Genomic DNA, 23,643 nt, shown 5'->3' on the forward strand with positions numbered 1-23,643 from the left:
TGCGGTAATTTTAATCTTACCTTGTCAAACTGGAACAGTGTATTTGGCTTTTACACATACACTCGAGTGGAATGATGAATGCTAGACTACCAGTGAATACTTCTCTCTGTGTATAAAGTAACATTTAAATATATAAGCCATGCGAGATGCAACAAAAAAACAACAAAATTAATTCAACCGATTTTGGTGATGCGCCATAACTTCAAACTCTATCCAAGTTTTTTTTTAATGATTCTTTAACATTGCAGAATAGGGGGAGTTGGAAGACAATTGTGTCTAATTTCATGGCTACCTGCCTACAATAATCGGCATCCTAGCATACCTGGATCCACGTAATATTCCAGATCTGGTGATCTAGACTGCTTAAATTTAAATGATTAGTGTATTTTACTTTTATATGCAGGTTAAAATAAATAAAATTCATACAAATCACTCTGCATTTCTGACTTTACCAGCAGCTCTTTCATTTCTAGCAGCAGCATTCCCGCAAAAAATAACGGCAGCAATAAACGGGCTAAACGAAGCTAATCCGATTAGCCCGCTGTATGTGGGCACATTTCAGACGCACTGCAGGCATTCAAAATGTAAAAAATAACGAATGTGTCCAGGTTTAAAGTAACCTAATAACGCTTTATGTCAGCCAACGCCCCCTGATCAGAGAAGACGGTGTTCGTCTCAGTCGTCAATGCGGCGACAGACGATTAATAACCATTAAAATCAGCTTCACGCAGGACACTAAACGCGCCTTGTTGTTCCTGCCGATCTTCCTCCTCACCCGCAGCAGCCCCGGACATGAATCCGGAGTGTTTTCACTGCGGCCACGGGCGGGACGAGCAGTCGCTTCGAGCTCCAGAATATTGTTTGTGGTCTCTCGAGTGAGACGCAAATCCTCCAGCGCCACCGCAGATAAAGCGGAGCTACCCGCGGAGCGACGCAGCGCAGCGGCAGCGGCCTCCATTTTAACGCCGACAGACACCGAGCCCTTCCTCACGTGTCCCTGCTCGGTCTCTCTCACATGACCCGAGTGTTTGTTCCCGTGATCAGCGCTTCCATCTCCGCCCGTGACACCGAATAGCGCAATTTATTCCAACACTGATGGATATGCTCGAACAGAGTCTGGACAACAACGCAAGGTAACCGAGCCCCGGCAACAAAAAAATAAAATGGCTAACTGAGACATGCTAGCTACGGCATGCTAATTCGGATGGCTAGTTTTACGCCGCTAACCGTGGTCTGACATTTTAAAACAAAACGAATTAATGTTAGAGAATAAGTTAGCGAGAGAAGTTGGAGAATTTACGAGCTGGAAAGTTGACTCGCATCACGGAAGACCAATAGTCGATAGTGAAAAGGTGATAAAAATAAAATAGCATGCAGCTAACGTTTAGGCTAACTTAAGCTTGTTATAAACAAAATAGTGTTTTTTAGCGAACGGATGATGCGTGGAGACGCGCCGGTGTCAACTTCTCTTCATTATCATGCTTCTTGCGCACATTTGTCATCAGACATTACAAAGTTTCGGGACCTCCAGCAGGCTTTGCTTTATTTTAAACACTCATTTTTTTTTTTATGCTTCTGATTCGTAGGCAAGAAAAGGACGAAGACGAGGTCATCCAGACATCTGAAGGTAAGGATTCAGTCGCTGAGGTGTGTGTGGAGCTATTCTGTATTAGCATCCATAAGTTTATAAAGGCTGTTAAAAAGAAAAATTACTCATATCTTGTTATATAAGTAAACTGTGTGCCAGAATTCAGTGTGCATTTCCTTTTCTTGGGGTATTCTTGCATCATGCAGCAGTAATTACGTTCTTTTCTAAAGATGAAGTCTGAATTAATGCGTTATTAATGCGTTATTTAGGTCTGACATTGTTTTTTCTGTCCTCAGACGGGACAGGGGACGAGCAAGCAGCTGTTTCAATAGCCGGTGTTCAGCAGGCTGCATCATTTGGTGACAACAATATACAGTATCAGTTCCGCTCCGAGGGGGGTCAGGTGAGTCCACGAATGGATGGAAATGTCACTACTTATGCTTTTTATTTTAATGCTTTTAACCAACGGACACTAAAGCGCCTCTAATGGTGTGTCGGCCTGAGGTTTTAGGGTAAGATTCCATCAGTTAGGGCTCAAAGCAGAAAACGGAACATCATCAGCACTTTGTTCAGATGTTAGGTTTAATAAAAAAGAAAATCCAAAGGCGCAATTGTGCAGATTTATAATCAGCATCTGGAAGAGTTGCACTTTACGGATGTAATAAATGCGGCTGGGAAGAATTCCTAGCTTTGTGATCATATGGAGATGAAGATCATCAGTTAGTTTAGTATTTTCCCATGTTTAATTTTTCTAAAGACAAGTCCAGATAGCAAGCACTGAGTGTCAAAGTATACATTTCTCTGGGTCCCCCCCCCCAGTCTCCTTTGTGCACAGTTGATGGATGTTCACATTTACAAAAAAGAAATAAATTGGCAGAAACTAAAGTGGAGTTCAAGCTTTTCGTGATTTCCGCTGGAGAGAATGAAACCAAATGATCCACGCGGCTCGTTCGGCGTAAACAAGGCTCGTCTGGGCGGTCATGTGATTCCAGTTTGGTCTTGGATTTGCATGGGACCGCTGTCACATGTCAGTCAGGAGGAGAGTCACGTGACGGGGGGAACACAAATGGCAATTCTTGTTATAAACAAGCTAATTTTCTTGGACTTGTTTTCAAATTGAATCAAGCACATTCTGATGCGTCAGCGTGTTGCGTCCCACACAATATGCTCGCTCTTCAGAATCCGCCAAATGTGAGCGTAGGTCCGCAGGCTTGACTCGACTGGAGCGAAATAGACATGATTAACAAATCTGCAAGTCAAGTAAGATTTGATCTGGGGATTGTTTGTTTGGACTGCTTCTAAATTGCTTTACCAAAATGCTTAGCCTGCGTTTTTTTTTCCATCTCGTCCGGTCTTTTACCTGCGTCCTCTCGCTCTCCTTCTCGCAGGTGACGTATCGTGTTGTTCAGGTGAGCGACCAGCCCCTCGAGGGAAGAGACGATGCAGGGGGAGCAGTGAGTGTCGTCTCCACTGCTGCCTTCGCTGGGGCTCCGCAGGCTGTGGCTCAGGTACCTAAATGCTGCCCCGTTTTTTATGAATTGTTGAGAACCGAAAGAACAAGCGGCCGAAACGAGCTTCCTCCGTAGGGTGGTCGGTCATCCGGGAGGAGCTCAGAGTAGAGCTGCTGAGAGGAGCCGGATGAGGTGGCTCGGGCATCTGTTTAGGACGTGTTCAGGGGACGGACCCAGGACACGCTGGGGAGACTGTCTCTCAGCTGGCCTGGGAACGCCTCGGGATCTACCCGGAAGAGCTGGAAGAAGCGGCCGGGGAGAGGGAAGTCTGGGCTTCCTTGCTCAGGCTGCTGCGACCCGGCCCCGGATAAGCGGTTTAAGATGGATGGATGCTGAGAAGCTGCTGGTAATGCGGACTAAAGTAATACCTCAGTGTTAAAAGACAAGGTTGGGCATATTTCAGCTTTTGTAGTTCAGGTGAAGGAAATTCATCCGGTTCAGAAGTGTTGCTCTGTAAACACAGCCCTGCTCGGACGCATGCGATAAAAACCGTTTCATATTTGAGGAGTTGCATTCTGCCTGGCGACAGATCCACTCTGATTAGCGGCGCCGATCGCTGAGCTGGTGTCAAACTGGTTTATCCGTATGAACGGATAAACTGAGGGCCAACCCCTCAGAGCGTGTGCCTTAATGCGGCGTCTGCCAGACGCGCCACGACTCGCATGCAAAATCCTCTTCGTGTAATTTGATCTGGAGGCGACTCCAGGAGAGGTTGTTTTTTTTTTTTTGGGGGTTGGACATACCAGGCTGAATCCACCTCTATCATTTCCAGTATCCAAGCGACTTTGCCGAGCTTTCTGTCGTCTTGGTAACGTGACCGCCGCTTACTTCTTTGCTCACGCCTTTTCTCCTAAACGTCAAGCGGCGCCGTCCGGCGCTCGGGGCTCTATAGAGGCTGCCAGCATTAAGACTGAGGTGTTGGTTTACCTGCTGTGACTGCTTCGCCGTTGCTTCTTGTTCAGACTCTCCTCTGTCTCGCGTTACGCATCGCAGGCTGTGATCCAGAACCCTTTCAGCAATGGAGGAAGCCCAGCAGGAGAGGCAGTGGGAGGGGAGACGCGCTTCGCTTATTTCCCTGCGACTGCGGTGAGCGATGGGACTGTGTCTGTGCAGGCCGCCGCCGCCGATCCCACGCTCACACAGGCTGGAGGTGAGTCTGTCCTCGCACGAAAGTCAGAAATGGCAATTTTCTGGTTGTCATTTTGAGGGGTAGCGCACGGAGAACTAGCACGATGAGCAGCACTCGGGGGGTCAAACTGTGATCGCAACAGTTTTCCTCGAGTAAACGGACCTAAGACGGAGCTTTTGTCCTCCAAAGCTAATTCGATCGAAGGTCTCTTGTCCGTTACTTTTCTTCAACGATTCTTCTATCAAAAGTCCGACATTATCAGAAGCGTAAATGAGATTCATCACGCTGATCATATTCACTGGTTGCATCGTGTCTCACGCCTCCTTCCCCCTCTTGTCTTCCTCTTCCTCGCGGTTGCACGCGGGAGGTCAAGAGGAGGCCCGCGGGACGCGTGTCAAGTGAGGGCTGGTCGCTTGACCTGGAGAGCAGAATGCACACCTGGCTCTGCTGCACACAATCAGCCTCGGCTTCTTTCGGTTACGTTGCCAGGAGACCGGCCGGCGGTTTGAAGCGTGGGTTAGTAGTGTTCTCCGATCTGAGCGTGTAATCTCACCACGGCGCGTGTTTCTACTGCGTCTACGGTTTCTGCTGAACCCTGCCTTCTGCCGGGGCGTGAAAACGGGGCCTGGACCTCCGCCTGAAGACTCAGGTTTCTAATTCTAATCCGGTTCTGCTCTGATGTCACATTTCAGTCGTCGCGTTTTAAATCTAGCGATGGACTTTGTTTTTTTCCCATTGACTGATCTCCTTTTGGCACGATTTAGTTCATCCAGTTGACTTGGATGCCGATCTAATCTGAGAATGTTAAACTGGAAGCGCTTCAACATCAGATACTAATCAGCAGTCATGAATGGATAATGCTGATTGCAGCCATCTGATGCGCATACACACACACACACACACAGTCTACAACAGGATTGCGTGTTAGCTTATAAAAGCTAATAAACAAATTTTCTCACATGTTTCTGGCACGACGATGATTAATGTTATCAAAGCACAAGCAAGTGGCGCACCGGCGTCCTAGCATGGCGCTACAGCGTTTCATACCAGTAGTCTCTTTCATTTTAGCGTGATTAGCATGGCTAATTAAGCCGAGGCCAGTTAAACATCACAGTCATGCTCTGAAGCTAACAAGACGCAGGCGGGATCCCGGGTCACGCCGGGTCGTTGTCAGTGTTGCATCAGAATTGTAATCTGTGGCTAATTTAACAAGGACAGCTGTACCAGTTGGGGCACTTGTAAAATATACAATTATTAGGCCCGAGCGCCTATCTAGTTAGTATTATCTTTTTACCGGTTTAACCCAAACCCCCTGTTTTTTTTCGATGCTAGATGTGAGCTATAAGTCGTCATGTTCCACAAGGAAGCTCTTGCTGCATCTTCTTGGTTTTTTCTAAGAGTATTTTTTTGAAATGTCTCTTGAACTTTTAAAACACAGCCTGTCGATTGTTGGATTTCCTATCACTCGGCCCTTTGATGAGCGCTAAGTGTCCTACTTGCATCACACGACACCGCAGAGAACCCGGATGCCCTCAAGGCCACGAAACGACGTCAACTGACGCAACTCTATTAAAAGTATGGCATGCGCTCAGTGAAGCAGCAGAAGAACAGCAGCCGTGTTCTGGGCGTTTGTTCCGTCTTTAATACCTGAGGAGACGGATCCAGTTGAAATCTTCGAAAGCTACACGGATCTAGATCCAGAAGAAACCGCCAAAGTGTGAATATCTTCTACACTAATAATGATATCAACGTGAATCCAATTGCTAACGGTTTGTTTTCATGGTAAGGAGCCTAAAAATATAGACACAATAAATGTAGGACCGTTATTTTTGGTGTAAATCGCAATAGAGGGCTTGTGGGAGGTCTGCACTCGCCGGGTGCTTCACTTTGGGGGTGTTGTTCTTTCCTGTGGGTGGTGTGACCAGAAAGGGAAGAAGGCCATGAGTCCTTTTTGCTGTGGTTGGCGGTTGATGCCAGGAGGAAGTGGCCTGCTTTCTTAACTGCCTTCTGAGTGCCCTCCAGGTTGGGGGGGGGGGGGGGGGGGTCACAAGGTGAAGGTTTGATGAAGGCGTTAGCGAGACGTCTGCTCTTATTTATCTCCCCAGTGCAGTGATGATGTCACGCGATGAGCGCCGCTGCACCCAAAACCAACTTTTGCCAAGTCGACCAAACTTGATTTTATTGCCGTAGATTTTTTTTTTTAAACATCAGGTGACTTTGAATCTCGAACTTTGCAAGAGACATTAAATTCAGGCATCGGCAGGTCAAGGGTTCTCCTGTTGCTCTACGATGTCCTCGGTGTTTGAGCGCCTTCCTCTTTCTTTTGGGGGTAAAATAAAAGTGTGGTTTTGAATGAAGACGCTCTGTCCAGTTTACTAAACCGTACAGTGAACTATAGATTAAACGCTACCATTATTAAGAAATGGAAAATGAAAACTACCGGCTGAAATGGATTCCTGCGACCCTTGGATGTGCGTTTGCCTTAAGTTTATTCACGGAAACGTGTAATCTTTCGATTGTCCATCAGAAGGTGTTTCTTTCTTTTTTTTGGCTCATGAGATTTGATATTTTGTACTTTCACTTTAAAGCCGCTTTTACTTTCGCTCATGTCTTCCAGCGGCGCGGCGACAGAGGATGAGATTTACACCCCCCCCCCCCCCCCCCGTTGCCTGTCTGTGTTCTGTGATTGATTGCCAACTGATTTTTCACCCCCCGCAGGTCAGCTCTACGTCATGATGACCCCCCCTGACATCATTCAGGCAGGCACGCCACGATCCATCGCCCCACGCAGTCAGCCATACCCTACGTGAGTATCAGCCGGAGCAGCTGTGGTAAAAATCACGCCAAACTCACCTGAGTCTAAATGCTAATGCGGCGGCGTCCAGGGAAGCGTTGTGTTGACTGGAGGCGTGAGCCGAGCGTTTATTTTTATTTATGCAGCGCATTTGTTGATTGTTTTCGAAGCATCTTTCTCTAAATGCCGCGAGGCTGAGACGTCTGCAGCGTAAAGCGCCGCCGTTTGTCGTCGTCTTTAACTTTTACCTCGTGCTGTTCATCTGCTGCCTGGCTTCTTTATTTCAAGGCCGTTTGCCGCTTCTTCTGATTTTATTTACCCCCCCAAAATTCACCCCGAGCTTTATTTGAACCACGCATCAGAAAATAGAGACGCTTCCCACGCTCTCCGGCTGTTAGCGTCACGCTGCTGATTGCTGATATGAAGAGAACCAGCGGGCTCGCCTGAATCAAGACAAACCGAGGCGTCAGTCGATTGCTTGTTGGTACGTTCACACCGAGTGCACACATGACCCTCTATTGAATTGGCATCGAGTTAAGCAAAAAACAACAACAACAAAATCCTTGCATTTCCACGTACTCTTAAACCTTAACTTCTTGTGCTGGCTGCTGCAAACGGGCGCCGCAGCTGTCGTTCGGATCGACCACAAGCCTGCTGACTGCTTCTGTGATTTTCAACGAGTTTGGATTTCCGGATTTAAGCTCCTTAGTTGCGGGGTGGCATTAAGGGCAGTTCTAGATGGACTCTAAATTTGGCAGCTTTGATGTTCACAGCGTCCACCAGGCCGCTGAGCGAAGCCGGTTTCCCTGTGCTGAATTTGAATTGTTTTTCTCACCTGTCAGAATGCCTTCCTACAATATGCATGCCTCTGTTTATTTCTACTCGCATGAATAATGTCTAATTCTTGACACGATCCTCAGAACCGCGTTCAGCGTAAAGTAATGAATGCTGCCGGCGTCGTTGACGTGTGAGTAAAATGAAAGTTTCACCTCCCTATCTGCTGTTCGCAGAGATGAAAACGAGCCGCTGCAGCAGGAAGGTTTAAGCTGGTGAGGACAGTCTCCACATTTCTCCCACGCTCCTTTTGTTTTTCTTTCTTTCTTAATGTACAGAAAATGAACTAATCCAATGAGAGCACATGGCCCTCCTTCCCCCCCTCCTTCAGGTCCCCTAGTTTAGCTGGAGCGTCTCCTTGGCAACGACCCTGATCCGTTGCTTTTAGGTGTGCTCGTGGCGAACGCATCCCTCCGTTAGGATTTAGTTTCCAAAACCTCTGTCGTAGCTGGTTGAGTTTTTCGCTAGTTGTGGAGTTTTAAGAGATTTAAATTCTTTGTTTTTACACACTGTGAAGCGACACAATTATCTCTACACACAGGCTCATTGTCATTCGTATCATCCAATGAGAAAACAAAGCTGAAGCCGCCGTCACTCATATTTCAGCGTACGCTTTAGTGACTCTGACTTCAGCCGAGATACGAGAGGAACGGCGGTTTGGCTCGACTATCTCAGACGCTGGTATCAGCCGTCGAGCTGTGTTGATGGGTCACAAATTCACAGCTGGAGCAGGAACGGACCAGGAAGGAGAATCTCAGAGATGCAACGAAAGCTGTAGAAATAGTTGAATGTTAAATTGGTAGAGCCGAAAATCTCAGCCAATCCTGGTTTGTTTTGCCCGAGTCCCGCCCCCTCAGCAAGACGCGTGAATAATGGTTCAGGAGTTTAGAGGCTCGTCACTAGGATGCCTCCGCCAGGATGTTGATGATCCTCCTCGGGTTGTAATGAACTCCTCCTCGCCGCTTCACACAGTTTTATTCAGGTCCATGAAGGACTTTCAGATTTTCTTACAAACTCGGACAAATGAAATAACGAACCTCGTCCTCGGAATCCGGTTCCCGAGCAAAGCAATAATTGTTGCTTTGCTGTTTTCGCACGGTTCCTGATTGATTTGAAAAGGAGGCGAGCGACGTATTAATAATATATTCCATTAGCGAGACACCAACGTAGTCGGGTGCAGTCGGCAGGGCACCTGTGTAATTAAACGCAGTTGTGTTTTTTTAGTCTGTGCCGTGTCACGGAGAGCGGTTACTTGAGTCTCCCTGTCGGGGATTTAATTAGCGCAATACCTCGGGGAAGACACGGAGACGAGGCGGCGGCGTCATCAGCTGGACGCCCGCCCACCATCAGACGCCATCTGGGTTTTTAACGGTGTTGTAATTTTACAGCATAATAAAGCAACGAGTTCCCTTTGGGCCACGCCTGAGAATAGCACGGCCGATAGGAATAGGAAGGGTGGCGTGGGGGTCAAAGCGCGGGGGGCTGTCCGGGCTCTGCATGTGTGGCCTCAACGCTGCTGCAAATCCTTCAGTGTTTCCACCAAAATGAGTTCCTCTTTTTTGAAATAAAGGGCACTGGCAAAGACTGATTACAAAAGGCTTAAATCTGAAGATAACGATAGCGAAGAATGGGTTTTAATAGGCAGAGGATTAGATGAATTTGGGACGTTGGTTTGCATATTTGCCTCATTGTTGGGAACTCGGAGATGGGAGATATTGTACTGTATTAAAAGCCTTTTTTTTTTCCCCACCCCCGTCTGTCTCCAGGAAAATGGACGGGCCGCGGACACCGAGAGATGAAAGGAGAAGAGCACAACATAATGAAGGTGCCTAATTATCTGTGATTGTAGCTTTTCATTTCATCTCTGGCTGCAACTCAAAAGGCGTGGCACTTAAATAGAGCACTTTTGTTGAAATAAAAATCTCAAAGCCCGGTTGTAATATTCCATCAAGCATTGATCCCGTCTTTCCACTAGAGGCTGCTCTTGAGCTGTCAGAACTGGGTCCTATTCGGTGTCTTGAGTGGAACCACCGATGACAAAATCTAGCTAATTCTAATCTGGCTCTTTACAACGACCTTCTAAACTAAAATGTAATCTCTAGTATTTGCATATTTATGCTCCCATCAGTTGAAAGGCGGCGGCGAGACAAGATCAACAACTGGATCGTCACCCTTTCAAAGATCATCCCGGACTGTAACATGGACAGCACCAAGACGGGGGCGGTAAGTCGTCTCCACCCTCCCTGCGTTGCTTCCCAGTGATGCGCCTGTTTTTAACTGGCCGTCGCGTGACGTCAGGCGGGATCTCTCTCCTTCCAGAGCAAAGGGGGCATCCTGTCGAAAGCGTGCGACTACATCCGAGACCTCAGGCAGAGCAACCAGCGGCTGCAGGAGCGGCAGAAGGAAGTGGAACGGATACAGGTGGACAATGAGCTGTGCCGGCAGCAGGTACGAGCATCTGGTCACGCGCCGGCCCGTTCTAGAGGACGGTGATGTCATAATCCTTCTGTGAGGGGGACGTATCCATTTCTGCACGTCTGTGAAAATGAACACGACCCGGAACGGCTTGCTTTAGAATCCCTTGCAACATCCTCGGTTAAATCTCGGATGTATTAAAATCACCTTGCTCCATATGCATCTCCCAAAACCAAAAAAAACCCAGCCTTCCTCCCCAGAGACTTCAGCCTGCATATCCGATCATCACAGCCTGACAAAGAGGATCAAAGAGTGTGCGCTCATTATAGGAAGTGTTACCTGGAATCAGTGCTGGGAGAGACTGTGGGAATGATATTACGCCGGGGTTGTGTGAGAGCTAGCTGCATGCTAATGCGCTGGAAGTATTGTGAAATCTCACAGTTCCGAGGCTGCCGCGTCTCCCCGTTGAATCCCAGGCCTGCGAGGCATTCAGCAATACATTCTCATTCTGATGCTTAAAGCTCAATATCTCTTCCTCGGTTCCTCGCTAGGGAGGCGGGGAATTGTAGTTCAGATGACATTCCTTCACATTTGATAATCCGATCGGTTGTGGCCAGGGCCATGAACGGGAACGGCCTCGCGCGGCACTCTCAGATCCCGGGGATGGAATCGTGTCTGCGTGCCGGCGCCCTCAGCCTTCAAACAGAAAAAAAAAACTAGTTTGGCTTCTGAACTCTGAGCTGCGTCAAGTTTTCCCCGGGACGAAGGCGTCGCTAACGATACTTTTTTTGGTTCTCCAGATCGAAGAGTTGAAGAACGAGAACGCTTTGCTTCGAGCTCAGCTCCAGCAGCACGGCATCGATATAGTGGGAGAGACGCCGCCGCAGTGAAGCGAGGATGGATGGATGGACGGACGGGCGGATGGATGAACGACGCCACCCAGACGCGGAAAAGAATATGACATGGTGAAAATCCCGGACTTTGAAGAATCACTTTCTTTTTTAGCGTACGAATGCTCCCTTGGGTTCTCGGGTGGCGACCGCCCCTTCACCCGCCAGCCGTGGCTCTACTTGACTGCCCGTAACGACTCCATGGAAAACGCTCTGGCGAACTCCTCCCTTCGTTTTGTATTTATGCTGCTTCACTCATGAATTATGGCACTCGTCGTTTAAACCTGTCCCCCATCCGTGTATTTTTTTTTTCCCCCCCTCCCAGATGATTCATTTTTTACTTTTAGTTCGCGCTTTCATCAGTTTGTATTTGAGTTCTGTATTAATGTGTTGTTCTTAGCTGTTTTTAACTTATTAGCCCGCTCGCTGATAGATGGAGACCGGTTACGCTGACGCTCGCGCATCCCGGTGAAGAAGATAGAAAATTTAACGTGAGAAATATGCAAAAAACAAACAAACATCAGATTCCACAGACAAATAAATTGGGTTCTACTTTACCTCGACCCAAACACAAACACGGAGCGGCGGCCTGTTCCTCCGGGCTGATTTATGTAAATGTCATATTTTAATGCAGATGTTACACAATGACAGAGCCCAATTTCTCTGGGAATACACAATCAATAGCTCGATAGTTTCCCGCCGGCCGTTTGTCATGATGTGTGCAATCGCTGACATTGATTTTAAGACTTGAATTGTTTGGCATTTGCTTAACAAAAAAAATGCAAAAAAAACCCTCAAAAGTAGAAAGAAAAAAAAAAAAGAATAGTGTGGACCATGTAGACTCTTGATCAACCCGGGGGGGGCAGGTAGGTAGGGGGGCGGGGGGGATTCCTGCTTCTGCCAAACGGAAGGTGCGATGAGTTTCATTTCTCACGTTTTTAGTTCATGTAAGAATAATCCAGCGTGTTTTATTTTCAAGCCGTTTGCTCTATTTTGGAATTCCACTTCAAATGGATCTTAAAGCTTCTGTTCGGGGGGGCGGGTACGCTCAAAGACGCTGCGGAGAAGGAGAACTCAGAGAACTCCTCTGTTGTGCTCCTCAAAGACTCAACCAAAAAGTGGGGAAACTTGGAAATCGTCTCAGACGCCGCCGCCGCCGCCCACTCAGGCGAACGACAACAACGCACCGTAATTGGTTGTGAGAGCAGCAAAGAGCCCGCATTAACACTGTTGATTGTTTTTTTTGTGAATGAATATACACAATGTGTTTTTTTTGTTCCGCTTCGGGCCACGAGGAAGAGAGACATCAAGCTTATTAGAGCCCGACTGCTTCTCCCGGTGTCGACAGCTCAGGATTCTGCAATGCGAAAACAGGCCTCAGGCTGCTGGCTAAAAAAAAATAAAAAAGAGTTGTGCAGCCAGATTCAAGCAGGGTGCGAGCGTCTAGCCCCCCCCCCCGGACCAGGAACCTGCCCAAAGTCAAAGGATAGATGTGTGTTTTGTTTAGAGAAGATTTGAATAATAATGAGCTTACAACTGAAAGTTCAATTAGGAATCATTGCCCCCCCCCCATATGATGAAAGACAAACACTGATCTCTGTAGCAGTCTCACTTCTCAGGTTAGCTTGTAAAGACATCTTTTCTAAGTTAAAGGCATAGAGAATAAAAGTCTCCTTAGCGATTAGCCCTGATGGGTCTCAGTTGTGGCTCCTTTCATTCTGTCTGTCTGTCCTCCTTCGTGTCCGCGTGCTAACTAGCGCCTTAAATCTGTTAATGTTGTGACAGTGAAATATGATTTATCTTGTTTCTTTTCGTCATGTAAGGAGCTGAAACTACACGAAGGCGGTAGATTTAACGTTCCAGCTTGATTTCGTTGAACTCGCCTTATCGGTTTGGAGCCAATGCCTGACGGATGCATAAATAAATCGATACAATAAGCGTTAGTGGAACCAATAAAACATTTCAGACGCTGAAACAAACATGTCCTTGTTTTTGGAAATGACATTTAGGATTCGGTGTCGGCAACGCGGCGTTTGCGAGACCAGTTATCTTTCCGATCGATCATTGGTTGATCGATTTCGGTGACTCGAGGCGGAGCATCCTTACTTCCACGCGTGATGACGTCATCCGGCGGGGCTGGCGCGCTGTTAAAAGGGTATTGGTTTCTATCCCGGACTCGCGCAGCCAAGCCGGGCTGCCATCCGCGGGCCCGCCTCTGTTCGTGACCTTTGAACCCTCCCTGTTTGGAACACATGTCGTCCGTCTGTCTGTCTCTGAAGCAGCACGTGTGTTAACACAAATATTTGCGTTCGGGGCTTTGACACTTTCACCTCTCGGTGCAGATGATCTTTTTTAATTGGAAGACGGATGCGTCTTGGATCCGATGGATTGGTGCTCGACCCATGTCTTCCTGCGTGTGGAACAAGGTCGAATCCTTAAAAAAAAAAGTATATGCGAGTCCTTTTTAACATTTCTATTTCCTCCTGTCGGCCGTCTGGACGCGGTTCGCTGACTTTTTATTGAACTCGTCGTTTCTGCAGGGAGCCACAATCTCATGTTCTGCAGTCTAGTATTGCTTTTGGAGCGAGCCTGTCAGGAACATATTATTGCCCTTTCTCTTGTCTCTCAGACGTTGTTACCGACAGACTAGTCTTATTCCATATGACACACGCTGCTCCTCATTCCTGGTTTACCACGCCGGTTCTCGTCTCTTTTCGGGTCTACATTAATAACTACACTGCTCCTGTCTTCATCGTACGGGGTGGCGCCTGCCCAGGGATGTGTGTTCTCTGTGTGTTCTCTGATGGCAAGAGATGGAGAATATGAATGAGCCGAGAGCCCTTCTCTTGAATTCCAGCATTTTGATCAAACAGACAAATTCAAATTCCGTTTTCTTTTGAACATTAAAATAAAGACACAGGAGGTAGTGTTGGTCCTGATGCCTTTAACACTCTGTTGGGTATTAGAGACATTAAAGATGTGTGAATCCAATTGCTAAAGGTTTGTTTTCATGGTTAACGAATCAAAAAATACAATATAGGGGGGGCTGAGGTGCTTGGAGGAGGTCTGCGCTCTCCCAATGCTTTTCTAGTTTATTGTAGTTTCATATTAAAATATCGCAAAGTCCTGCTAAATAACACTGAAACATTTTTTTTTGCAGTTGCAAATGTTTATTATTTATTCGGCATCAAACGCGAACCTGTTCCACTTCATTCAAAGAAAGAGTCACAACCAGATTGGTCTTAGAAAGAAAGGTGCATATCATTGCTCTTTAAAAAGAAAAAAAGGTGAAAGTGTTAAATCAAAAAAATAAATACAAAAGAGCAGCTCTCTCTTTTTACAGCGCTCCTCCACGAATTGTTGGAATTTGATGCAAAACGAGCAATAAATTATTATATCTTGTGGACATTGCGGGAATCCTCAGAAGTTGCAGCACCAGGACCAGCCCTTGTTCCCGCAGCAGTTTCTGCACCAGCGGCACATCGAGATTCCGCTCCAACGCTTCTCCCGCTTCTGATTCGGCATCTGGGGGCGACAGACAATAGACATTAGCACTGGTGCTCATCTCCATCATTCCGTCCTCTCCTTGTGTGGAGCGAGCACCGGAGGAACTCCGTGGGGGGTGGGGGTGGGGGGGGACATGTCCACTTAAATTTTAATTTGCTCATGGTAATTGGGCTTAATTCAGTCAGCCAATTGAACTTACCAGCCACGAGTCCATTGACATTTCTTGATGCGCCGCAACTGGAGTGTCATTGCTCCCTGCCTCCTCCAGCTCTTGCACCTGTTAATGAATTATGCACATTTAGGGGCCACGCCGTAGCATCCTGACAAAAAACATTTGTGGCCAAGAAGTGAAAGAGGCGCCGCTGAAGTCGGGTTCTTACCCTGGCGAACGGGACGGCAGAGCTCTCCAGGATGCAAATAAAGGCGAGCACGAGTGTCACTGCAACTGCAATGCTGGATGCCTTCATTTCAGCGGTTTAAATGGTTCAGTTATGAAATCCTTTGTAGATTAGAGTCGATGGGTCTTCTTTTCTCATGGGTGTCAGGCCACCAAAGAGAACCACAGTATCTTCGATTTGCTCTTCAGCCCCAGTGATGGATGGCGATCGTCTCGGCGAGTGGATTTCCACGGCTCTTCTGGTGACTCCTGTCAGCGAGTGCGCTTCGCTCTGGTATTTATACACGCCCGGTTCAGTGTTGCCTCATCGCCCAGTTCCTAGCAGCCGTTGCCCAACTCCACTTGGGGAAATTTTTTGACCTCCTCATTTCCTGCCCTCTTAGTGTTGGAAAATCTCTGATCTATTTTTTGATTTGCTGGCCCCGCTCTCTGTTCCCGAATATCAAATCACGCTTGAACTTTCAAATTGAACTACGTTCCGCAGACAGAACACATATTCTATTCCACACGTGAACAAGCTTCCGCTGCTGCAGCAGGGAAGACGCGTCGACGCGAGCAGCGTGTTTCCCGCGCTAAACAGTCGTGCAGATTCAACTGAAACATGTGGCTTTTCTTCCAAGAGAACTGGAAGCGGGAAATTCCCACAGCAAAAGGGCAAATCTCTCGCACAGATGACTAAACTGCACTATTCTGACCCAAGACAACCTCCAGGAAGGAGAGGCAGTATCCTTTGCTCGGTCTGAAGGATGTAATTGCATCGTCTCAAATGAAATAATTAGCTTCTCATTTTTAACACATTCGTTTTGTTTTTTTTCATGACTCACAGGAACCTGGGGTCGAGGAAAATGAAATTTGGAAGCAGTTGAATTATGGCCAGGATTAGAAAAACCTTTATTTAAAGCACAATGCGCATGACGTCAGGTAATTGACGGCGCCGTCTATCGTACGATAGTTATGTTCAGTTCTTCATTACGTAGGAATAATAAACTGAAATTCAGACAAAAAGGGACGGCCGCTGGTTTCATTAAAAATATCAAAATAGAATTTCTCATTTCTCGCCACACACACAGCGGTCGATGGATTCATAAATATTTCAAACGGTGTGAAATTAATGACTCAATAATCCATACTGTTAATAACTGAAGGCGAAAAACATTTCACCGAAGCTGTGATAAACACTTCAAGATTAATTAACCTGTCGGTGTAAGATAATTATTTCAGAGCAACAATTAGGCCGCAAGAAAAATTAAATAAAAAATCAACACTGCTGGAAATAAAATAAGAAAAAGTCAAAATAAAAGTCCACGCTGATAAACAGCGGGCTGAGAACGCTGATAAAATCGGAGGCCATTTGAATTCGCATTATATCTTCAAAGTCTACTAAATAGCTGGTGTTGACTCAATTAGAGGAACAACACGGCGCCGGAGCGCCGCCGGAGCGCCGCCACTCAGCCTTGTTCGCTGATAACCTCGGGGCGAGTCAACAAATAGAATCACGAATGTCTCCACGGCTTCTTTAACATGAAGGGACAGCATTGCGAGACCAGCGAACACAAAGGGGGCTAAAGCTGCACATTTTGTCCACCCTATGAACCAAAATACCGTCCGCCATGTTGCTCGACGCATGACTCAGCGCATTTCCTCGGTCAATAAGGTCAGGCGATTGGCGTATGTTTTTTTGATTGATTGTAAGCAGGATTACGCAAAATGAGGCGATTCGATTTCGATCGCGATCCAGAAGGATTTTTTATTTTTTTTTAAAGTACTGGGACGGGACAAAATCTTTTCACATGTTCTGGCCTCGGCGGAGGTTTTCTTGCAGGAAACATGAACGTGATTGTTGCTTGGATACGCCCTCAATTGATCTCCACGTTGGCTGTGATGGAGTGAGAGTATGAGAAAAGGACAAAGTGGCAGGACAAAGGAAAAGACAAGATTTTAAATCCTGGATTTTCCAAACATGCACCGCGCAAAATGTTTGTACTGAGCAGTCATGGTTCCGTAAAGTCACCGAGGCTATCAGTCGGGATCTTCTCGCCAAATAAAGGCCGGCTCCAGTGTGGCGGGCAGATTCACCCCAAATGAGTCACTCTACCTTTTTTTCTCCTGGTTGAGGTCATCGATCCCGACTGTCCCCGTTTCACCAGTGTGTCCGCTGCAGTCCATATAAATCTCTTACCTCACCGCCCCCCCCCCTCCTGCTTTCACCCTCTACCTGTTGTTAATGTGGAGCTGTTTTGCAAGTTCAGGGCCTCTTCTGTTACACCCCCTGGCACCGCCCGACCCAAAAAACACCGGGCCCTCAACATTTCCCCCCTAAGCATAGTCTGAGGGAAAACAGGCATTTATGGATCAGAAAGATTTGTAAATAAACAAGTTTCAGTGAAGATGACATCTGATGTTTTACACTTAAGAGCAACACATGCAGTTGCACCGTTCAGCCTCAGGAGGCGCTCATGCTCAGGTTAATGACTTTGTCAACTTTGAGGACGTTCGGAAATTCCCCGCTTGGTATGGAATTAGATCCATAATGTTGCAACGTGGGGATTTCTGTGAGGTCAGTCCTGATGGTATTTCTACATCAAGCCGTGTCAGTACAGTAATATATACTATAATAATGGCTGTAATTAATATATATTGTATATTGACAGCATTCTGCAGCTCTAAATATTGACCCTGGGAAACAGTAAGCCTGGTTCCACAAAGAACCTTCAAAGGTCAAATATATCACATGAGAGATGAAGAAAAATTATTGAGATTGTTAATTACATCAAAAGTGATTCTACTTTTTCGACAGGTTGTGTCTGTTACACCGTCCAGTCACAGGTGGTTCGTCCAATGAAAGACACGGGGCTTCGATGAACTGAATTTCAATCAGGAGACGTCAAATGATATGTGAGAATTACCGTTTCAGAAAGTCAGGCTTTTCAGTGGCATTGAAGGACGTCTCTGTCCTGAGCTGCAGCAAGATGTATACTCCTCCTCGGAGTTGAGACCCTGTTGGTGGTGGTGGCCGATGCCCCTTGTGAACCTGATGGCTGCGAGGTAGAAATTGTGTCTATGTGTGTCCATGTGTCCTCTCTCTAAATGCATCTGCAGCTTTCCGACGAGGCAGTTTTCTGCCCCGCGGTCAGTCTGCACACATTTGGGACGGTACTTAAGGGTTTCTAAACTTTCTGGAAAAATAGTCCCAATAACTCGCTGCTGGTTTTGTATAGGCATTCAGCCAAATGACTTGCAAAGAGAAGCCATAAATGCAAACGTTAGTGCACACCAAAAGGTTTAACTTCTCCATGTGCCAGAGGTTGTTCGGTTACCTGGAGAAGTATCGTTTCTTGTGACGCCTCCATCGTTGTTTATATGCCGACCCCTCAGGATTTAATTCTGCGAATATGCCTAACTTCTACTTTCTTCTAACTTCCACGCCACCCTAAATCTGTAACGTCTCTGCAGCAAACGGTTCCCTGCTGAGGACAATAACACCTCTTCTCAAAGAGCACTTAGAATCGGATTGCACGACCCTCTGAGGCGAATATTTAAGTTGATTAGTGCCGTTCTTTTCTGCGTTTTGAAAATGAGCTCATGAATTAAGAGTTAATCGTCTTCCGTGCACCAAAAATATTATATTCTTCCCACGAGAGAATAACTTGTGCACACAATATTAAAATAAATTCCCCTTGCAGGTATAAAGGTACTAAAATAGCAGCAGTGGGGTTTTCATCTTTGCCCCATTTTATTGCTTTAACGACAGATGAATTCTCATACTTTCTCTGAATGCAATATTTTTAGAGATCATCCAGGAGTTCAATAGTTCCAGCAGTAATCCCCCATCCTTATGGATTGGCACAACATCTGGCAGGAGACTCCTCAGGTGTACCTGCCAACCCCCCCCGGTTTTCAAAATGGTTTGGGTCGATGCCGTTCTTCTGTAGCCGTGTCTTGAACATATTGCCTCGGCCGTGGCGTTCTTTGCAGATGTGATTTTCTCCCAAATCTTCATTGGCTTTCTATTGAGGCGGGTTGGTTCAATGAGGGAGTGGCCATTTGGGATTAGTTGGATAAAGGTGTTGTGTCTGGTTTTCTAAAAACGACTCACAAAAATAAATCAGTCAAGCAAGACCAGAGCTCATATGTTGAGAAACATCACAAAACCTACCCCAGATAGAGTAGAGACGTACACCCAATTTAAAAACAGAGAAAAGACTTTAACAAACTGGGTCAGAAAGAGAAAAGTGTTTAAAATCCCTGGAGAGCTGCTTGTTAGACTTTTTTGGTTGTTCAGATGGATAACAACTGACCAGCTATATCCATTCTAGTTTTATTGGATCAATATATTTATATATTCTATTTGTATATTTATTCATTCAACAGTTAAACAGTTTTTTTTATTTGGACTCCCATCATGCCTCGAGTTGATTCTGTCAGTCACGGTCTTTCGGGCTGCGAGCCCTTGCTCAACATCGCCTGCTGCTGGATTTGTAATGAACTGCAGTGAACTAAAACCACTTTGCTTTGCTGCTGCCATTGCAAAACCATTCCAACTCATGAGCTCCCTCATCCTGTGATCACTGATGAATCAATATTTTTCTCCATTTTGTGAGTCACGTTCCTCGAAGGAAATATGACATCAGAGAATCAAAATAGTTGAGGAGCGAGTAAAACTTGAATGATAATTATAAAAGAGCGAAAGCCATGGGCAATAACAAACACAATGATCCGTGTGCCATCTCATCCTTGGCAGTTCCACTCAAGGCAAATTTGCTTATTGGATTTCACTCAGATTTAATGTTACCTCAGAGAGTGTGATAACGTACAAGACGCGAGAGCGCCGCGGTCGCACAAACAACAAGCATTAAAGACTCAAATAAAACACAAAGGGACACAAATGAACCGGCACGGGACACTCAACTTACATAACTTACATGATCCAGCAAAGGGAGTTGAAATCAGCTGTAGGCAGGTCCGCCATAGAATCAGGTGAAATCTAGCACTGCCTAGTGGACAGGTAGGGCATGACGGGCAAATGAAATGCTTGCCAGGTTCATCCAGAATTAATGTGGCAGGCTGGGTACATTTATTTGATAGTTTATTTATTAAGACACATTTGCCCCCCCCCCCCCATGGGTCCATGTGAGTGTGATGTCCAGGAGATAATTCACTTGAATTATTCAGCTTTTAGCCACCTGAGAAACGAGCGCGTCGCCGCTCTGCGATGTGTTCCGAACAAATCATTACAATGGTCCTTTTCACAGCTGACAATCTTGGCATTTGGTCATAGCAGAAAATAAATGTGCATATATTTAATAATGTTGATGATGGCTTTGTCCCTCCTAGGGGGGGGGGGGGGTGCTGGTGTTAGCGCTGTGTCATCCAAGTCCCAGGAAGGAATGACAGCGAGGACAATGCATGGACCCTGAAGCTTAATTGTAACGTGTCAAAATATCCCGGTTGACAAAAGCCTCCGATCATAACTTCCACATTTTTTAATTCTTCAGCACTTACAGCTCAGCTTGTGGTACTTTTGCCAGCCAGTTAATCTGGCAGGCTATACCTGCAAATCTCAGTATGGGGGGGGCCGGGGGGGGGGGCTCCATCGCCTAAGAAGAAGAAACAGTTGTATCTGGAGGACGTAAGCGGCGCATCACACACCTCTCAGCGTCTCACCGGCTCACCCGTGCGCCGCTTTCTGCTCCAACAAGCTCTTTTCAACAATGTGCAACACTGAGAATCCCTCGTGCTGCATTTATGAAACACGACACGAGCAAAATGTAGGAGAAGCTCAACACTCGACTCTGTGCAGTTTGAGTTGGAAACGACAGGGAGGTGTTAAGACATAGCTGCTCTCTCTTTTCCCAGTCTTCCATCGATTGCCGGCTCGGAGGAGAAGATTTAGTGAGGAACAGCTTCCCTCCTTCCAACGCTCCCGGCCAACGTTTAGATGCCCGATTCCATGACTGACCAACGGGCGTCATTGAATTCCACCGCCTCTACTGAAAGGAAATGATCTCCCCCTCGCCGCCCCGTATCACCGGCCCTCACGCCTTCTATAATGCATCACTGCACCATTTGCATTTAGATCACCATTGCATTGCATATTGTGTGTTGGGTTCCCAATCAATACCGTTGGTGGGCTCCTAAGGAGAATGGATGGGGGCGGTAATGAAGGAGACCCCCCCCAACACAAACACGCCGCCCGGCAGCTCCTTCACCCGGCGCCATGCAGCACATGGAGTCGTTTGTTTTAATTAGAAGAGGGGAGTGATGGGCCTCCTCTCCTCTCCTCGCCTCTCCAATCCCACCCACCAGACTCAGCCGTGGAATACTGATGCTCCCTCACTCTCCCCTATTTGCTATTGATATTTAATTGATAGAACAGATCCAAAAGCTGCTCATTGAACTGGCCGCAATGATTACTCTCGCTTGCATTTAACCAATTGGAACGAGGTAATGAGTAATCAGGTCAAACACATTGATGAGCTCAGTTGGATTGGTTAATTAAAAGAGTTGTTTTCCTCTTCTGCCGCCAATTACTGCGATACAGCGATGCTTTAAATGTGCGGCACGGCGATGCCTCGGGCGACGGAGAGGAAAGACGTCCGCTGGGGAGAGAACGACTCGCAGTTTATAAAGCGTGCAGCTCCTCCACGGACATTTCATGGAATTAACCTCCTGACACCCCCCCCATCCATAACCTCAACACAGATAAGACTTGCAGCCCCCCACACGACGCACACGTGCCTTGTTGGCTAAAGTGGCCTCCTGTTGGTCTAACGTTACAGCTCCTGTCATGGCTCCTCCAAGCCTTGTCTATTTCATTCTGATTCAAAGGTCATTCAATTCAAATTAGGATTTGGCTCCTGATAGAATTCCCCCCCCCCCCCCCCCCCCACCTCTTCTTCCGCTTCTCCACTGAAGCGTTTTCCACGGTTTACCTTCCCGAGCAAGTCTTCCAGTCGCTGGTATTCCAAACGACTGGAATACCTCATTCTCACCTATGCATGCCTAACTGAAGGGTCGGGAGGTTTTATTTTTTAAAAAAGGAAAGAAAAATAAGTCTGACATTCCTGCAGTCCCGTTGGCGTGTGAAGTCTGGTCTTGGTTCAGGGATGTGGATCTTTATTCTAAAGCTTCTTAAGTGAGCAGGCCTAACTGTGGAAACGTACCGAGCGTTCAAGTACAAAGGTATCGTATTACATTTACAGCCGGCACTGATATATATATACGGCTAGACGAGGCGTGGAAAGGATGAGCACAGCCTCTGACACAGAAATATTCACTAGGACGTCCCTTAAATATCTCAAACCTGCAGAAATATTTGCTGTTCTTAAATGCAGAACCTGGTGAAATCTGCATAAATCATGTCATCTGTTACCCAGACTTTTATTACCCTTGGGAGCCGGGCTACGTATTTGAGAGCTGCACCCCCCCCCCCCCCCCCGGGTCGGTGTTGATTATATCAAACAATATGCAACATGACTGGAATACGTAAGGAGAGTGGGTGAACCCCCCCCAAACTGAAGACGCTTTATCTCAGAGCTCAGTTAAATATGCCAGACTTCGGAGGGAGCCACCCTGGGGTGGATAGATAGGGCTTGTATTTGCTCCCCCCCCCCCCCCCCCTGCGAGCCTCTAGTCAATGTAACGGTGCTACGAAGTCTTTGTCATCCCTGCTCTCACGCGCGTTCCATCATCTTCCAGCCAAAGTCAGGCGGCGTCGATGTCGTTTAGCGTCACTGCATAAATGCATCTGTTTGAAAGCGGCGGTGAAAGGGGGGGGGGGGGGGGGGGGAGGTTAATGAGCTTCTTTTCTTTACCCAAAGAGCTGCTCTGTCAGCTGGTGCATGTTAATACTCTATCGAAAAGGATCGCTCCTATAAGCCGAGGTTCATATTGCAGAACCGAGAAAAGCGAATCCGGAGGCGAGTAGTCAAATTAGTCATGGATTTATGCAACAAAGTCATACGTGGAATCTACATCGCTCTTACGTCACGCATCGGTGCGCTTCCGTGTAGCACGACGTAGCCTGAGATGACTTTCTTAATCTGTTCTGACTCTCTAAAGCTCTTTCTCTTTCTCTGCCCCCCCCCCCCCCTTGCCCTCGTTTGCATCCATCACCATGAATTGGCCTGAAACAAGCCTTGCCCTCATATAATGGATGGTTATGATTAGCCGCTTCTGCGTACGAGCTCCACAGAGGCTTGGCGAGTTGCGGCCATTTGTAAGGTCTTGTGCGGCGGTACATTGGGGGGCGGATATTAGCAGGACATTTAGCGTGACTGGAGAGCGACACTTCCTGCTGATTCCCTCACATCTGTAGACAAATGGAAGCCTCACTCCCGCCTCACGGTCTCCACTGCCACGGCTCTGGGGGAGACAGATTTCCCTCCGGGACTCTCTCAAGGCGGTCCCTTATCCCTTCGGCTTATTTTTTTCTGTTACCTAAAATTCTGTTTTCGAATAAAAATGCAATTTCATTTCAGTTCAATTCAATTCAGATAGTGCCGAGAACGTCTGGATGAGAATTAAAGGAAGAAAAATAAAACCTGATGGGGTGGGGGGGTTCTCAAAAGCCACCAAA

The 23,643-nt window shown here is 46.9% G+C and overlaps 2 protein-coding genes across 2 annotated transcripts; one reads left to right on the forward strand and one right to left on the reverse strand.

The window, feature by feature from the left end:
• Positions 1-1,095: 1,095 nt before the first annotated feature.
• usf2l (upstream transcription factor 2, c-fos interacting-like) lies at positions 1,096-11,161 on the forward strand. Its single transcript, XM_068759315.1, has 11 exons — positions 1,096-1,133; positions 1,587-1,627; positions 1,885-1,991; positions 2,977-3,096; positions 4,093-4,249; positions 6,947-7,034; positions 8,033-8,071; positions 9,623-9,681; positions 9,985-10,079; positions 10,176-10,304; positions 11,072-11,161. The coding sequence occupies exons 1-11, from the start codon at positions 1,096-1,098 to the stop codon at positions 11,159-11,161; spliced, it is 963 nt and encodes a 320-aa protein (XP_068615416.1).
• A 3,155-nt stretch (positions 11,162-14,316) lies between these two features.
• hamp (hepcidin antimicrobial peptide) lies at positions 14,317-15,304 on the reverse strand. Its single transcript, XM_068760594.1, has 3 exons — positions 15,049-15,304; positions 14,868-14,945; positions 14,317-14,686 (listed from the first exon to the last, which is right to left on the reverse strand). Exons 1-3 carry the CDS (start codon positions 15,133-15,135, stop codon positions 14,582-14,584), a joined length of 270 nt encoding a protein of 89 aa, XP_068616695.1. The 5' UTR covers positions 15,136-15,304; the 3' UTR covers positions 14,317-14,581.
• Between the last annotated feature and the right edge of the window lie 8,339 nt (positions 15,305-23,643).

The sequence above is a fragment of the Brachionichthys hirsutus genome, chromosome 3, assembly GCF_040956055.1.
Source record: "Brachionichthys hirsutus isolate HB-005 chromosome 3, CSIRO-AGI_Bhir_v1, whole genome shotgun sequence".
Taxonomy (NCBI): domain Eukaryota; kingdom Metazoa; phylum Chordata; class Actinopteri; order Lophiiformes; family Brachionichthyidae; genus Brachionichthys; species Brachionichthys hirsutus.